At 40.5% G+C, this 18,916-nt stretch overlaps 1 protein-coding gene across 5 annotated transcripts in view; it reads right to left on the reverse strand.

Moving 5' to 3' along the window:
- Hif1a (hypoxia inducible factor 1 subunit alpha) overlaps positions 1–3,466 on the reverse strand; it is a 48,762-nt gene extending 45,296 nt beyond the window's left edge. For 2 of the 5 annotated variants that reach the window (XM_008850506.3, XM_029554757.1), the window contains exon 1: positions 3,148–3,466. In XM_008850506.3, the coding sequence (XP_008848728.1) occupies positions 3,148–3,185 (38 nt within the window). In that variant the 5' untranslated portion in view covers positions 3,186–3,466. Of the gene's footprint in view, positions 1–2,416; positions 2,554–3,147 lie in introns of those variants that run through there. The other 3 variants (XM_029554756.1, XM_008850505.3, XM_029554758.1) reach the window with 3 other exon arrangements.
- Between the last annotated feature and the right edge of the window lie 15,450 nt (positions 3,467–18,916).

Genomic DNA, 18,916 nt, shown 5'->3' on the forward strand with positions numbered 1-18,916 from the left:
AATCATTTATCTAAATTCTGAGTCTAGGCACCATTAGAGCCAAAAACAATGGAAGTTAACAGGTAGAAAGACTGGACAATCTCTAAACTGCACAAGGTGTTTAATAGGAGTGAACTGGAACATGTTAAAACACCCTAATAACTCAGTGGACATTAAGAAGAAGAGTTCATTAATACATGTTTCACAGAATCAAGCCACAGACACCTAACCAATATAAGCTTAAAGCCTTGTCTTGAGATGGAGGCCAATTACTACGGAGGTAGACATAACCAAGCACAGTTTTTCTACTGTACAGGTGCTTCAATGACAGTATTTTATAACTTATTTCTAAAAGAAATTAATATTTAAAATTGCTCAAAACTTAAGCAGGGCCAGGAGTGGTGGAACAGTCACTTACTTAGTCCCAGCACTAGGGAGGCAAAGGCAGGTGGACCTCAGTGAGTTCCAGGCCAGCCTGGTCTACACTGGACGTTCTAGGCCAGCCAGGACTACATAGTGAGGCTGTGTCTCAAAAACAAAGCAAAGCAAAACAAACTAAAACCTTTAGACATCAGGAAAGAAAAACTGTACATTACTATCAATACTGAAGCTACAATGCCTTGCTGAAAGGAACTGCATGACAAGTATATGCTTCTGTGACCGGAGTCCAGAGGAAACAATGGGATGAGGAACTATGAAGAGGGATGGGGGGCTAGAGCACATCATATGCTCAATAAAACAACTGATGCTAGATGCCATCATGGCCAGGAACACTGCTTTAACAGCAAAGAACCTTCTTCTCACGCTCTACATCCAATGTGAGTCTTTTCATTTTTAGTATATAGAGAAAAGAGGAGCTAAAAGGAATATTTAGCAAGGTTTAAGGGTTGTGGGTCTAAACTATAACAGGTAGCATCTATTTTCAAATGCACAAAATGTTACCAAGATAACTAATCCAGACACTGGTCTAAATGCTTTAAGTGCATTATCTCATTTTAAGAAGGGAAGTACCTCAAAGGGAGGGGAGACAGAATCCAAAAGCATTCAGAAACTTGCCCAGGCTCACAAGGGAAAAGGCCTAGGGACTACAACTTGGGGGTGTCTACCTGCTTCCACATCCCATCCTCTAAATCACTAGAATGCTAATTCTTCAAACAAGGGAAGAAAGTTAAATTGTGGCAAGAAAGTTCACTAACAAATGAGTTTCTTGACTTCTGGTGAGCAAAGCTAAAGAAGGAAATTAAGAAATGTTTTTCTTAAGAGATTTTACTTTAGTGACCCAGTAACTATTTGTTTTAGAAAACCTTGAGGGAGTCAGTCTGAAGCTTCAAACAGAAGGATGAGCTTCTTCACATTGCTTTGAAATCTTACAAATTCATATGCATGTGCTATTGAGTCAAGTCCAGCCCCACAACCAAGGATCCAACATGGATACCCTATGTTAAATCTATTAGGCACTTTTCTACTCTGCTTTCTTCCAAAGTCTTCAGGTTTTGAGTTTCCTATGCCTTCTATTAAAAATACAAGATTATTCCTCATGTCCACTTTGGGAGCTCGTTTAAAATAAATTTCAGGAAGAAAGTCCTCATCCTTCAATCTCTCAATTACCTTTCAAATACACTTTCATTACAAAAGGGCATTTTAAAACAAACAGCATCTAAAAATTGTTGAGTGACCCGTCACTTGCACATTTATATTGTCTCTCAGTTATATTAAGAACCTCTATATTAAAAAAAAAAATCTCATTGATCTAAATCTGCTAACTTCTTAAATGAGAAACATTTAAATAATAGATGGGACTGAGGAAAAAGTAAAAGCCATTTAGAACTGGGGCTGATGCAAATAGTTAATTCATTCATTTAAAAACCGCTTTTGCTATAATTCAGCACTTAATAAGGGCAAAAAGCTGGCACTACACAAAGGCAATTTGCCTTAGGTTTACAGTATAGCGGCCTCATCATTTCATCAAAAGCATTGTAATCATTTCTGCAAAATTAATTGCAACTAATTCTGGTAACTTGGAATTAAGTCTGGACTTGTTTGCTCACTTTAAAAAAAAATTCTAAATGCTTCCTTTGGTGTCTACAAACTGAGAATTGAACTTCTACAAAATAAGAACCAACAGATCTACAAAACAGCAAGAAAATAAACAAGTTTATCTTCTGCTGATTCTGATACGGGAAATTAATCACTCCCAGACGAGTGGAAGGACTTAATAGTATAAATAAAGCTGGCCTACCAAACCACAACTCTTACCAAAAACCTTCAAGTCCTTAAAATGATTTCCTCAAGGTTAAAATACTGAAGTAGACAAAATTGTGTGTCGGCTGCAGGGGTCGACCTCGACACCACTAGCGGCGCTCACAATTCTCGATGTGCTTCCACGCACATCTCAAGGCGTTTCATAAACTTGCATAAGTTCTCACAGATCACTCACTTCGGCTATACGTTCTAAGTGGAGGTACTTCCAGTTCAGCGGAACGAGAGTTCCAACAAATCTGCAGCACGTTACCGATGGTTTCACTTGCTCTCATCGCACACGTTTTTTTCCAACCTCATTAAATGATCTGCCTAAGCTTAAAATTCTGAGACACTTTCAAGAACGGATGGAGCATCCCCAGAGTCACACCGCCCGTGCTCTGACAGGTGATGCCAACGCAAGTTCCTAATTTGCAAGTTCTGCTTAAAACGATGCTCCTTCCCTCAATCCCCGTTACTCGGACTCCCAGGCAAGTTTTTCCAGATTACAAAAAAACCCGCACGTGCAGACGAAAAAGTTAGCCTCGTCGGCCTCGGCCGATCCCGAACGTACAAAGCCCGCCGGGCCGCGGGGGAAGCCCCGGACCCGGCAGAAGACCCCCGGGGACACGGGCGGCCGCGCAGGTCCGCCCGGGCCCGAGTTCTCCGCCGAGCGCGGGGGATGCGGGCGGGAAGGGAGGAAGCGCGGCAGCGCGGGGCTCGGCAGGACGCGGAGGCCGGATGGGCGCGCGGGGCAGGCTGGGCGGCGGCGGCGGCGGCGCGGGGCGGAGACCCCGGCCCAGCAGAGCGCTCTCCCCGAGACTCCCACCCCTAAAATTAAAATAGTAAATAAAAAAAAGGGGGGGGGGGGGGAAAAAAAAAAAAAAAAAAAAAAAAAAGGCCGGCCCGGAGCGCGGCTGCCCGGCTTACTTTTTCTTCTCGTTCTCGCCGCCGCCCGCGCCCTCCATGGCGAAGAGCTGCCCGCGATGGCTTCCCGGCCGGCGGCCCCCGGGCTCTCTCCGGCCTAAGCGCTGGCTCGGTCCACGCGCGCAGAGAAAGGGGCAAGTCCGGACGCGGGGCGCGAGGCGGGATGTCCCCCGAGACCGCCGAGGCGGGAGGAGCAGACTACGCTCGCCGCACTCCGGCTCGGCCTCCCCTGCTCTTCTCCGGCTGGCTTGTCAGGGCCTGGCCCGATACAACTGCCCGCGACGGCGGCGCGGACGGTCCTCGCGTACCCTCAGACGAGGAGGCTCTGTGCTCTGAGGCGCTGAGGCAGCGGCAGGGGGCGGGCAAGGGCGGCGGCGCGCTCGGGCGCGCGGCGAGGGGAGGGCAGCCAAGGAGCGCGCGCGCCCGCGGGCCCGCCTCACCTGAGGAGGAGGCGGGTTTCCCCTCAGCCAATGGCGAGCGACGCAGGCCGCCAGGCCCCACCCCAGCCCACGTTGCTCTGGGCCAATCAGGAGGCGCTCAGCTGAGGCACAGCTGGGACGCGCTGCCGTGCTCACGTGCTAGTCTGTGTGCGGCTAGGGAGGAAAGAGAAAGGGACTAGGGGGCAGCTGAGCTCTCGTCTGGGGACCGGGGAGTCCGGTTGGTACGGGGGCGGGTGGGGGGCGCTGCTGAGGAGAGAGGCGGCTGTGCGGTCCCGGGCCTGCATCTCACGTCCCGGTTTTCGGGGTGTCGCCTGGCCCCTCGGAGTTTCCAGACTTTGCGTCGTGGCAGCCAGCCCGTGCTGTCTGCACAGATGTGCAGCGGGCTGCTGCCTTGCCAGGCTACCCCGCTTCAGCCAGTCCCCGCCTGCTCTTTGCCACAGGGCAAGGGAGGGCTCCATGTTCATGAAGTTTTTCTCAGAGTTTATTGAGCAAGTGCAAATAAAACTACGAAACAGATTCCTCTTGCTGTAGACCCCTCGGGAGAAGTGAAGGTGCAGGGCCGTTTTAAAACATTTTCTCAAACATTGACAGCAAATAAAAATGGCTTTAGTAAGTAAACGCATAAGCCTGAATTGAAGTGAAAAGGGGAAACTAGCTTTAGGCAGACTCTTGTTGCTTTTTAAAGAACCAAAGATAATCTTAAGTGGACGCAGAAAAGGTTCAAGACCAGTCTAGTTTGAGACTTAGAGGTTCAGCATACAGACGGTGAGAAGAACCAGCTTTCCATCCTTACCCCAGACAGTTTCACCCCAGGGGTGCAGCTGAACTGAGATCTGGGGACTCTTTTTAGGATTCCAGTTGACATTAGATTGTTTTACTTCTCATCTTTGCCTTATTAGTACATTATTACAATCTATCTTTGGCTATTTATTAATTAACATAGATATCTGTAGTGGATTTAAATTACTTTCAAATCTAAAAGAAGAGTGCCCTATTATAATAACCAAGTCTGATAAGACAATAAACAATGCATACAGCATCTTCTTAACAGGTCAGTAGGCCCGTAAAGATATGACTGCAGCTGAGAATGTAGCTCAGTAGTAGAACAGTTGCCTAGCATGCACGAGGTCCTGAGTTCAATTCCCGGTATGGAAAAAAGAAGCTATGACTACAGATTGGTCTTAATGTGATCTTTGTTCGAGGTCTAGAACACTATATGTTATATATCCTCCAAAGAGCCACAGGAAATATCTAGAAAGAGGAAAGGATAAAAAAAATGTGTTCTTTTTGTTTTTAGTCATGGAAAGAATGTTTTTAGTTTAACATTAGTGTTAAGAAAAATGACTCCAGAATTAAGTGAACTTGATTATGAGCCTCAGCACTCCCAAATCCTTCAACCTTTCGATCCTCAGTTTACTTACTTGTAAAATGGAGAACTTAGTATTTGTGCCACAGAATTATGGATAACTATAATACATATGAAGCACTTGGAACAGTATGTGGCAATAGGAAGCAATCAATAAATGTTGGTGTTCTTGTTTTTATTGTCCCCAAGTTTGTGTGTTACCAGCAGTAATTAGTTGGGCTTCTGCCACAGTTTAGCCAGTTTTAACTCTTCACAAATGCCAGTTATAGTACTGTAAATGCATATAAAGCCATTGTATGACACTGTAACTACCTAGAGTGTTTGCAGATTTCCTCATTCATTTTCCCTTCTCATAATTCTTAAGCAGTTCTCTCTGGCCAGTGATTATAACTATAGCATATAATGTTTGGGACATAAAAAGTGCATTTGTAATAGCACGTCTAACAACTATTTTTGATCATTTCAAAAGGTTTAAACAAAATAATTCAGTGAACAAGATATTTTAATATCTGTTAAAAATTCCCCAAACTTCAGTTTTCCTTTTTAAAACTGTATAAAATATATTTCATGTTTGGATATACATAGATATAAAGATGGAAACCGGTAATATTCAACCAACTACTTTACACACAATTACAAAGGAGCTCAATGGTATCCTTTAATTCAAACTCCTGTGAAATAACAGAATCCTAAAAGGCAAAATTTTCTGATGGAATTAAATCTCTGTAACCACCTATTAATAGATGCATTTAATTTGTTACCAAATAAAAACATCTTGATGCAATGTTATTTAATCACTTCTTACTCTTTGCAAGTGTCCAAAGTTCACTCCAACTCACATTGCAGAACTTACTAAGGAGTTTATATGAACATTACAAACTGACTTCACTGACCTTTGACCCAAATTTCGCAGGATATTAGACGGTGATTCATAAGGAGTCAGGGTAAAACTTGAATTTGAATTACCACTAAAAATTGTGGAGCAATGAGCCTTTAGAAAGTGAAACATATCAGGTGCACACCATTTAAAATACATCAAACTAAGCAAGAAAATTTTGTTAGTAAATGGTTCTCAACTTACTGTTACCCTTTGCCACTGCTGCTGCTGCTGCCCTTCTCCTTTTCCTCCTCCTCCTCCTCCTCTCTTCCTTTTTTCCTTCTTCTATGTATTTATAAAAAGAACAACAATGATAAGTGTATTATTTGGGAATAAAGTGATTAGAAAATGGTAGGCATTAGATATGTTTTTCAAGCATCAAAACAAAGTAAATATATATTGTATATTTATGGAAAATAATAGACAAAATTTGAAAGTAACACTTTATAGTTCATATAGACACTTTTTAAACTATGACTTTTATTTAAATTTTTTTAATTTCATGTGTATGAGTGTTTTGCCTGTGTGTATGTAAGTGCAGCCCTGTTGTGCAGGGCCATTGGAGGCCAGAAGAGGGCTCTGGAACCCTTGGTACTGGAGTTTCAGATAATTGTTACCCACCATGTGGGTGCTGGGAACCAAACCCAGGTGCTCTGGAAGAGCAGCCAGTGCTACTCTTAACCACTGAACCATCTCTCCAGCCCCTATTTATTTATCTTTTAATAGTGTGTGTGTGTGTATGTGTGCACATGTGTATGTGGTGTGTGTGTGGGGGGGTCTATGTGTGTGCCACACACCCACGGAAGTCAGAGGACAACTTTCAGACATCAGTTCTTTCCTTCCACCATGAAGGTCATCCTCGGATGGAACTCGGGTTGCCAGGCTTGCACAGCATGCTTTTACCCACTGAGCCATCTCTCTGGCCCAAATAAACATCTTTAAAAAGAATTTACCAAGAAATGCCAAGGGATTCATGTTTATTGTACCCATGCAAAGAATTTAGGAACTGTTGCTGGGGATGTAACTCAGTGGTAGAGCTCTTGCCTAGCATGTCCTAGTCCCTGAGTTCAATCCTCAGTACCACCAGCAACACAAAAAGCAAATAACAACAACCCTGTCATTTCCATCTCCACAACAAGGAGAAAAGATTAAACTGACAATCTATAATTCTTCTATCAGAATTGAAATCTCAGAGGAAATGCTGTCCTGAAAGCTAGAGAGACAGACACCACAGCTTGCCAGGAGCAGAGCCAATACTACAGCCGGGGCAGAAACACTTGCAACTGTAATTAAGAATTGTTGCAGCTCAGTGTAGACCAGCTTGAAAATTTGAAACTTCAAATGGGCTCTACCTGAGGACCCTCACACTTTCCTGAGAGTTTTGCTGTATTAACTTTCCTGAGTTCACCTCTAGGAACACAACCAGATCCCCACTGTGGAAATCTGAGAGCAATCTCCTGCTTTTGTCAGGGGGAAAGGAAAAGTGATTCTTTTAAAATACTCCCAGACTGAGAGAGGGAAGAAAGAGGTCTAAAGGGAACAGGGGAGGGAACAAGAGAAGGCCACGCAACATGTGCAGGAGGGGCTACGGGGCAGGGGAGCCAGGCGCTGCTGAGGGGAGGGGAGGGAGGGCAGAAGAATAAAGGATAATGATACATATGTATGAAACCCATTACTTTGCATGCTAACTTTAAAAACACAATAAAATTAATAAAACAAGAATAGAATACTTCAGAGCTCCTCTGCCTCTCAACTAGGCTCACCAACCCTCTGGGAAAACTATTTTATCAGAACCCTATTGGGGTCTACCAAAGCCTAATCAATCTGACCAAAGGGAAATGCCAACTGCAGCTAACTCTAGCTTTGCATGTGAGAGAAGAGCAATACTCAGCTCAGAGTAACAAGACTGAGACCTAATCATAGGACTACAGAACGCTGCCCTACCCTCACCTTACCACCACATCAGAGTACCTGCCTAATAGCAGGGCATTACAACTAAAAGAACTCAAGCCTCTCACCCTATTTCAGGAGTGCTTAGGGACATCCAAAGACAACACAGGAAACAGAAACAAAGGCACAGAGGACATTTTGATCCTTGTTTGCTACAGCATATAGTAACAGTCTAACTTAGCCAGATAAAAATGAAACTTATCTACTGTGTTCCTGATAAAACATATCTGTTTTTCAACGAGAGAAAAAGGCAAAAACTAAACAACAAAAACAACAGGGAAGATGGCAAGATGACTCAATTGATAAAGTGCTTGTTGTACAAACATCAGGTCCTGTGTTCAGTCCCCAGAACCCATGTAAAAAGCAGCACATTCTTGTAATCATAGTGCTGGGGCAGTTGAGACAGGAGGATCCCTGGGGCTTGCTGGTCAGCAAGTCTAGCAAAATTGGTGAGAGACCTATCTCAAAAAATAAGGTCAGAAAAAAAATAATAAAGTCAGAAGAGATTAAGAAAGACACCCTCTGGCCTCTACAGGTACATACACACATGTGCATGCACACGCACACACACTTGTACACATTCACACGAACAGACAGACACACACATACACACACAATCCAGTTGCAACCCGAAATAACAAAACAGACACCAGAATCATACTCAAATACAGAAGAGACCAGGAATTTAGAATAACTAATTAATACATCAAGGATTCTAATGGAAAATGTGGAGAGCAGGCAAGACCAGGCAAGTGGTAATGCAAGCACAGTGACGAAGAAGATGGACATGCTAGAGGCAAACCCAGTGCACTGTGCAAAAAGGCCTCTACTTGGCTCTCAACAGACTGGACCCGGCATAGGGGGAATGAGGGAGTTTGAAGATGGATGAGCATAAACTTCTACAGCTGAAATGCCATGTGAAGGATGGAACAATTTCCAAGAATTGGGTATAGGATGACTGGAATCTCAGAGAAACCAGCCAAGACAAATACAAAAATCAGCACCTGGAGATAGTGTATTCAAACTGGAGACTGAAAAGGAGACGAGCTAGGGAGAAGAGGCTAGAAGTGGGGAACATGGGCTGAAATACCTTGCTTATACAGAAGGAAAAATGAGAATTACATCAAACTTTTTTATTTTAAAGCCATTCCAGCAAAAAGACAGTGGAATCAAATACTTAAAATGCTGGAAAGAATAAAACTACCTCCCACCAATCTAAAATTCTTTACTCATTGAAATGATCCTTCAAAAGAGTCAAAGTATCCTCCTTTCTTCAAAAATAAATCTGAAAGACTTTCTTAGGCAAACAAAACAAAAGGCAATTTATTGTTTGCAGACCTACCTTGTAAGAAACACTGTAAGACCTTGAGAAGGAAAATAATACAGATCAGAAACTTGAAACCACAGAAAAAGGGAGAAAAAGCATAGATGGAATGAGGTAAGGGGAAAGGAAACATCTTATTTTTCTTACCTTTAATTGTTCTAACACATAACAGTTTGTTCAAAAAGCTAGTAGTCAGATGTATTCTGGCTTCTTGCTTCTGAAAAAGTGGAATGAGTGACAGCTCTGTGAAAATAGATGGAAGGGAGGAACTGGGAAAACTAGTATAAGGTGCTTGCGTTACCAGTGAGGCAGGATGATATTTGGAAGTGGATTTGGATTAGTCATAAATGTATGTTGCAAACTCCAGGGCAACCACAAAAGTTTTTGAAGTACAATTGATACACTGAGGGAAGAGAGAAAATGGAATAATGTAGAATGCACAAAGAAAAGTGAAGATGGGAGGGTTAAGCAATGAATAAGGGCAGCAAGGAGAATTCCAAATAATTGACGAGAAGTCCCCTGGGCTGGGGAGATGGCTCAGTGGGTAAAGTGCTTGTCATACAAACTTGAGGGCATGAGTTCACATCCCTAGAACCCATGTAAAAGCCATCATGGTGATGTACACCTGAAACTTCAGTGCTGGGGAGGCAGAGACAAACAGATTCTGGAGGCTCCCTGGCCAGCCAGCCTAGCCAAAACAATGAGCTCCAGGTTCAGTGTGGAGAGTAACCTCTGGCCTCCGCAAGTGCATGCATGGGTGAGCACATCCCCAAACACACATGCACACACACACACACACACACACACACACACACACACACACACACACACACAAAGACTCCTGAACCAAATTAGCCATTATAACAAGGTTGCAAGAAATAAACTTAATGTATGAGTTAATCTATTACACAGAGAAATAAGCAATTGGAATTTGAAATACACTATCATGTATATGAGCATCAAAAGGGAAAAATACTTGAAAATAAATGTAACAAAATATGTGTATAACCTACAAATCATGAAACTCTGATGATGATGGAAAAAAACAAATTTAAATAAATGGAGAGATGCTTCACATTCATGGATAGGAAAATCCAAAATTATTAGAATGTCAGTTCTTCCACCTAATTGGTCTACGGATTCAGTGCAACCCAAGTAAAACCATCAACAACTAACTTTGTGAATATCATCAAACTGGTCCTAAAGTTCATATAGAAAGGCAAAGATCAGAACAGGAAATGTAGAAGAAGACAGAAGGGTTCAAAGGAGCAATACTACCTGATTTCTATAGATTCATAGTCATAAAATTATAGCAGTCAAGATGGTGTAATATTGGCAAAAGATTAAACAAATGGAGGACCAAGACTAGAGAGCCCAGAAACAGACCCACACAAAACAGTCACCTGTCTTTGACAAAGGAGCCAAGACAACTTAGTAGAGCTTGGGGTGGATGTGAAGAAAGAGGGACTACACAGGAACTCTGTACTGTTTGCTCAATTTTTTTGGTAAACTTAAAATTGCACAATGAAGCCAGATGTGGTGGCTCACGCCTTTAATATCAGCACTCCAGAGGCAGAGGCAGGTGGGTCTCTGTGAGATGGAAGCCAACCTGGTCTACACAGCAAGTTCCAAGGCAACTGGGGCTTTGGAGACTGTGTCTCAACAACAACAACAACAACAAAAAAATGCTCTATGAAATAAGACCTGTTAACTAAAAGACAAAAAGGAATATTCTTCCAAAGTCAAGTTTTCAATCTTGCTGAATCAAGAAAAATGTTTAAATTTGTAGACATGAACTCCAATGAAATATTTCTTTGACTAGAAATGAAAGTGATATTCAGATATTTTTCCAATATCAGAGACAGCTGGAGGATTCTCAAAAGCCACAACTCTTTAAGATTTTTCCCATTTTTAGAAAGTAAAGACATAGGAGAAAGGGGATCAAGATTCATCTTTGAAAATTACTGGTAACATACCTTCCTGATCTAGACACTTACAAGATCTCAACATATTTTTCCATCCATAAAATTAATTCTGAACCATTCTGTTCACCAATTTCAGTAACTACAGAGTAAATAACTCTATGAGCCAGCACAGATATAAACAGAAAGACTATGTTTGTGAATCTGCCTTTCTCTCTCATCTATCCCAGATCACACCAAAACATTAACTTAGAACACAATACCTACCATTCTGTTATGTGTAAATTTTGTTTAATCTGCAGGATTGTAGGCCATATCTGGGATGGGTACCTGATACACAAAAGCAATCTTTTTCTTTTTTGCATTCTGAACACTGTGCTGTGCATTCTTCCTAAGCTTTTCACCCAAGCACCATGATAGCCACATGAGGTAGGAACTATGGTCACCATATTATCCATCATAAGTTAATAACTAAAGAGGTGAAACTACTAAGCCAGAAAATTAGGAAGCTGGAGGAACAAGGCTTTGGACCATACCACACCCTTGTGCTACTCAGGGGCTGCAGTGACTATGGAGGGAGAGCCCCAGGCCATGGGGTATGGGTGCATGGCCTAAAATGTAGTTAATTTTTCTGGAGTGATCATTTCAGAACAAGGAAAAGCTGAATACTACAGTTGTGTATATTTGTGAGTGTGCTATTTGGTTAAAAGCATTTCAAATAGAGCAAATGAGCAAATATTTTCAAAAAGTTTCTCCTGACCTCTCTAGCATGTGTGTCCAACCTACTGAACCATCTCCCTAGCCCATGAAAGATCACTTCCCATTGTAACACACAGTTTACTAGAGAAACGGACTGCTCACATGGAGATAATTAATTTCACACAGCATTTTTAAAGCAGATACTTGTAATATTTGAGCTCATCTCAGTAGCAACAGGAGGTGGCACAAGATTATGTTGGTATTATATGTGCTGTCCTACAGCTCATGCAGATATGACTGAATGAGTGCATCTTTGTGTTTATTTAAATTTCTCTCCACTACAAATGAGCCATGCATAGTCTGTAATCATGTATATTCATAATTTCTGATAAATTTTAACTTTATAATACAATATTTATACATGTTTGTGGCAGTATGTGATAAAATAGACCATTATTTAATTACATTTTATGTACTGAAGACATACATTTAAAAATATATATATTTTATTTATTATTTTATTTTATGTGTGTGAGTGTATTGCCTGCATATATATAAGGCATCTGTGTCATGCAATGCCTGCAGAGGTCAGAAGAGGGTGTCAGATCCCCTGGAACTGGAGTTTCAGATGGTTGTTAGTCACCATGCGGGTGCTGGGAATGGAACCTGAGTCCTCTTCAAGAGCAGCCAGTGCTCTTAACTGATGAGCCATCTCTCCAACCCCAACATACATTTTCTTTATTTCTTCAGTATTTCTATGTGGTTTGTGAATTTTTTTCAAATTATTACAAATCTCAAAAGAAAAAAAAAAGCACATATAATTAGATCCACACACTTAGGCCTGTGTTGTTCAAGGTTGATTATATTTATAGATCAAGTCTATTAGTGAGTAAAAAGATCTGTATTTCTCCCTTTTTCTTTATGCACTAATGATAGAATTGTATACATTGTGTTACACACAACAATATTGTTGACTTTTATCTCTTGTAAATTCACACATAAATATAATTTTTAGACCAGGTCTCATGTAGCTCAGGCTGGCCCCAAATTCCTATGTAGCACAGAGTGGCTACTGATCTTCCCACCTCTACCTCCCAATGCTAGGGCTACATGCATGCACCACCACAGCTGACCTGTGAAGAGGTAGAATGTGAAATCACAAGAACTTTACTGTTAATGTAAAATCTTAATATTTACAAACCAGAATCATTTAAATTTGATTTCAAATGAAATTAGGTTCCTCTAGATAGGTCAGACAAGAAACCATTTTACACACAAAAAGGTAAACTTGATATAATTTTGCTCTGGGAAAGCCATATCTTACCAGTTTTCTTTTTTAAATTTTTACTTATTTATTTTTATCTTGTATGTATAAATGTTTTGCCCGCATGTATGTAAGTGCACCTGGGCATGCAATGCCCATGGAGGCCAGAAGAGGGCATTGGGTTCCCTGGAACTGGAGTTATGGATGGTTGTTAGCCACCATGTAGGTGCTAAGAACCAAATTTGGATCCTCTGCAAGAGCAGCCAGTGCTCTGAACTGCTGAGCCATCTCTACAGCACCCTTACCAATTTGCTTATCTAATTATGAAAGCTTTTAACCTTAGATGAATTAAGCTTTTAACCTTAGATGAATTAAACTTTTCAGCCTTAAATGAACTACAAATAGAGAAAATTGTTTCCCACTTAGTTTAAAAAAATAGTTTTTACTTTCCTTGACCTTTACTGTCTATAGAGTGACTACCCTGATTTTATATGTCACTCATCATTTTTCAGCTGCAAGAAGGCTAAATCTCTTCATTGTAGATGATCAATTATAAAACCCAGCTTGAATCAGTTTAAATTTAGCCTTATTTTTATCACAGTGAAGGGCAGAAAGTATATTACCACTTGAAGAATTCTATACTACAATTGGAATTTTAAGACTTCATCCACTAGAATTTGAAGATATATGCCTGTGATTCAAATAAATACTATGTAATTATTTATTTGAGGCCACAATTTCAAATTTGTTCCTGGCTCTAGGGGGGGGAGCATCTTCAAGCTGCATACATGGTCTGCTGGACCTCTGGCCAAACACCTCCAAACAAGAAGCTCTTCTAGATGATGACTTGCCCCAGATTTCTGTGCATCTCCATCCAACTCTGCTTCAGTGCTACAAGGAAAACTCTCTCTCTCTCTCTTTCTCTCTCTCTCATCTCAATACAGGGGATGGAAGAAGGCAAGTGAGAAAAATCTCAAAATGAATTTTAGGACAGAGTGCTCACTCGTGAGCTATTTGAGTGACATAGTCACTGTCTCCAAAACAACTTTGGTTTCTATCAGGAAGAGAAACACCACCAAAACACTTTTTAAATGCCAGCAAAGAAAGCATTTACAGATATTTTTCTTCTAGTTGTTAATTTCCACTGCAAGTTGCATCCTTTTTATCATCTGGGATTTTAAAATAAGTGTTTTTAAATGAAATGCTGTAATAGAATAATTAAAGCAGAAATCAGAGAAGGGATCTTGAATTGCTTAATATTTATCTTAGTTTGGTTTTCTTTCCATGTGCCCTGAGCCATTGGCAATTCATATTTTCCAAATATTGGGTGGATAATGTTTCCCTTTGATTTTCTTGTGGGTAATGCAGAACCATTTGCTGTTTGGCTCTTCTACTGGAAAACATAAAGTTTCCTATAGTTAAGTATGTCAGAACTTGCCTGTGAAAAACCAAAGTCAGTCACAAGAGCTTGATTAATTTTATATCAGGACTTGCAAAGACAGGTTAGCTTCTTACCTGTGTAAGTGTAAATTATACAGCTGTCCCAAGGAAACCAAAGCTTTTCAGGGTTATCTTATGATCAGAGATCACAATATTAAACATATACTATGTGCCAAGTTTGGGAATGGATCTTGGGAATTGCAGACACTTCCTACTGTTACCTTAACCCATGCTTTCTAAGTTCTGGCTGTACCTCTACCTTTCACCTGTAGCCTACTATTCTGAGATTGTAAGAAATGGAAGAAAGTCCTTTAAGTTACCAAAAGTCTTTGTATTTGGCAGATAAATGAAACGATTACTTCCACAACCTTCACGCCACCAGGTGACAGAACCTCACTGGTTCTTACTGTACTGGAATTTTCCAAACCCCATTTCCCATCCTCTTAACAGGGTCTGTGATAATTGGGTTCTGGGTCAAGAGTGTGCCTCAAGTTCTTGCTGATGCATTTTGTAGATACTTGCCGTCAAAGGAGCAAAGACAAACCTCAGAGCCTGGCTCTCCCAGGCCTGTAGGAAGCAGTAGCAGACAAAAACATACAGTGAGGAAATAGGAGACCATCCTAAGACACTGTAACACAGTGCTGTGGTGGGTATATATTTGTATATCTCAGTACACATCAAACCATGTGAAATAAAAATTATTTTATTATATATAAATTGCGTGTCCATTAAGCATATTTGAAACAGGGCATGAAGAGCTTTGGCCCCTGTTTGCTGTGCATCTTCTAATCTGTATTCTTTTTTGACGTGATCCCCGTCACGCTACATTGCCTCAATTAGTTGGTTGATGGCCTAGGTTTGGAATGCATCTGCAGTCTTTAGTTGTTTGCCTTGTTTATGTCTGTGACTCATTGACTCCTAGACCTCAGCTCCATTTTTCAGAGCCTTTCATGCACTAGTCTGACTGCTCCAACCAAAATACTCAGAGTAGACCATTGTCAGCAAGAAAGAAGCAGAATTTGAGAGGATAAACTAGCTGACTGAATTCTTATGCTACAAAATGGAGAAGGGAAATGAAATGGCAAGACAAAGATACTAGAAGCTGGTTCCTCCCGACTCAACCACGGTCTGCTCCATGCTTAGGGAATGAATGCCTCTGAAGTTACAAGTTTGAGGCAGGTACTTGTGACACACAGGAGGTTCTCATAGTATATGTTAGCATCCATAGATAGACATATTCTTTTAAAAATATTTTATTATTTTTATTTTATGTGTATGAGTGTATTTTATTTTATGTGTATGAGTGTATTTCCTGCATGTGTGTGAGTGTACCCATGTCGTGCAATGCCTGCAGAGGTCAGAAGAGGTTGTCAGATGCCCTGGAACTGGAGTTATGGACAGTTGTTAGCCACCATGTGAACTGAACCTGGGTCCTCTGCAAGAGCAGCCAGTGCTTTTAACCACTGAACCATCTCTCTGGCCCCATAAAGATGTATGCTTAAATGGCTTAAGAACTTACTACCTCTTAGAAATCTAAGGCTTGAATATTACTTGAAGATGGGGAAAAATCCCAATAGAAATTTCCAAATAAAGAGTCATACTGCCAAGGCCAGTGTTAGTTGGGGGTCCTGCAAGCGTCAGAGAACAAGTTACTTTTAACTCATGTATTATAGTAATTTATGTCTACTATTTCAATAGTATATAAGCCTTGGGTTCAATCCCCAGTACCACTAAACAAATGAATAAATAAATGAATGAATAAATAATTTATCTCACATAGTCTTTAGAGGGATAAGACTTAGAAACACACAGAAAATATCAGAACTAAACAAGTGGAAAGTTAAGAGTTAAAGATTGGGGCTTGGAGAGATGGCTCGGTGGTTAAGAGCACTGACTACTCTTTCAGGGGAACTGGGTTCAATTCCAAGCACCCACAGGGTGAGTAACAACCATCTGTAACTCCAATTCCATGGGATCCAATGCCCTCTTCTGACTTCTGTGGCATTGTATAATATGGGTGCACTTACATACATGCAGGCAATATACTCATACACATTAAAAAATATAAAATTTAAGAGTCAATGGCTAATTTTGTTAACATTACAGAATCTTTTACCCATGAACATCATATTTAATATTTTCAAAGCTCTTTCACATCCATCACCCTATATGATTTCTGAAACAACCTTGCCATCATGTTTAATAGAATGCAGGATCACAGAACAAGAACACACAGAAAATGAGTAATAGATACAAGACTGGAACTTAGACCATCTAACTACTATAGTTTTGCTTCCCCTTCTAAACATATATTTTTAAGTTTCCCAGTAAAACTCTTTAATAACTGCCATGAGCATATAATAACACATTTTAACGAGTCCAAAGCTGAGATCCTAATGCAGCTGCAGACAGAGAGAACTCCTTTTCTGCATAAATTTATTTGCATCTCTTCCATTTAATTTGATTTATGCAGACACTGATATGCTTTCAGGGAAAATAATTGGAATAATGCTAATTATCAGATCTCAGGCATATATAGGCCCCTACAGGGTAAAGAATAACCCAGTGGGAGCACTCAGCTGACTCTCAAGGCAATTTATCCTATAGGGAAAAGTCAGTGTAATTGGATGCAGTTATAAAAGCTAAGGGATTGAACAGAGTAATTCTGTTCTGTTTTAAAATACATTGGGGCTTAAGAAATGCTGCCGAGGGATCCTCTAATATAGTACAACACAGAGGGTAATAAAACTGCTTCCCTTCTTACTTTGTGGTCAGTACTGCCGGACACTTGCAACATTTTAAACAAAGTTAAGTGCACCGGAAGCTACAGGGGATGGCTAGGATCTGAACCTAATGCAGAGCACCAAAACACCAAATGTGGCAGCATTTTAAAATAAAAATTAATTTAATTTTATTTTAATTTGTTTGAAACATGGTCTTATGTAGCTCAGGCCGACCTTGAATTCACAATGTGTTTGGACTGGCATCAAACTCTCTGCAGTTTTCCTGCCTCGGCCACCCGAGTGTCAGGATTACAGGCATGAAGGACTGGACTAGCAACAGTGAAACCTACCTGCAACTGGCATTTAACTTCAGCAGAGGCCCAGCACGGCAGAGGCCAGACATCATTAGGAAAGCGAATGCTGTAGACTAACTAATTAATGCACGTGAGACACTCCTCTGGGATTCTCTGAAATACTTTGGAGAGCTGGAGTTCCTGCCTACACAGGTGGAGACTTCTACTAGTGAAATATCCTACAAGGTGATGGACAATGAGTATTGTTTTCTACATCTGGGCCCTTCTTAAGCTGTGTTGCTCTAGCATGCCTTCTGATTAGAAAATTGACTTCCTAGACTATCTGAATAATGCTGAAGCCCATTCTCCATGAGTAGACTTCTGCTAACTCCTAAATACCATGGACTATTTTCTCATCCAATTACTTTAAAATGTTTCCAGTTTTCCAATAAAGTCTGCCAATATGGAGTTTGTCAAAATTAATTTTCCTTAAGTGGTACTTCATTAGGTGTATGAAAAATGCAATCAAAACGTAAATGGTATTTTGTGTTTGCTAATTTCCTCTGCTAAATCTGTATTTCCTTCACTATGTGCAAAATGAATTATCATATCAAAAAAGCTTACAAATCTCATCAACAATTTGTTTCACAAAATCATTTGACTGCTGTATATAGAAAAAAAATTAGACAGTGTTTCTATCAACATTATATATTTTTAAAAAACAGTCATATTTTCTATCTGACCTTATTTAAAGTTTTAGTATATTGCAAAAGTGACAAAGAAATGGACAACAGTTTTTGTGACTAGTTGGTGTACAATGCAGTTTATTGCAAGAACTTTAGGACATAATTCCTTTAGAGAGATAAAAAAAAATTCCTGTTCTCCAGCCTCCTAACTCCCAAGTTGCACTTAGGTTTCGTCAAAACAAAATTTAGTTGTTGCTATTGCCTGATACAGGGCCTCATTCTATAGCCTAAAGTGGCCTTCAACTCACCCCCTGCCTCAGCCTCACCTGTGTTAGGATAACAAGCCTGCACTACCAAACCTGGCTAAACCAAATAGATGCTATAATATTGTTAGTTTCTAAAGAATCGACAGACGCCCTGTCTTGAAATTTATAATCATCATCAAGATAACAAATGGTTGTCACTGGAAGAATCTCGCTGTCAAAGCTGTTTGATCAATCTGGATGGAAAAAATTTCATTTGTAATGTGCCAGTTAGCTGCTTTTCAATGTGATCTGATAACTCACAGACATATTTCCAAAATGAGTCCCTGACCAATGGCAGTTCTTTTAAAATACTGGATTTTGCTTCATGATTGAAACTGTGGAGTGTGCATTCACATGTCAGTGTCAACAACTTCATGACTATGACCAAAGTTTACAATGATTTCTGAAAACTTAAGATGCATTTATTCCATCATTATTTGTGTGTGTGTATGTGTGTGTGTGTGTGTGTGTGTGTGTGTGTGT

Source organism: Nannospalax galili, unplaced genomic scaffold, assembly GCF_000622305.1.
Source record: "Nannospalax galili isolate Female #2095 unplaced genomic scaffold, S.galili_v1.0 scaffold144, whole genome shotgun sequence".
Lineage (NCBI taxonomy): Eukaryota > Metazoa > Chordata > Mammalia > Rodentia > Spalacidae > Nannospalax > Nannospalax galili.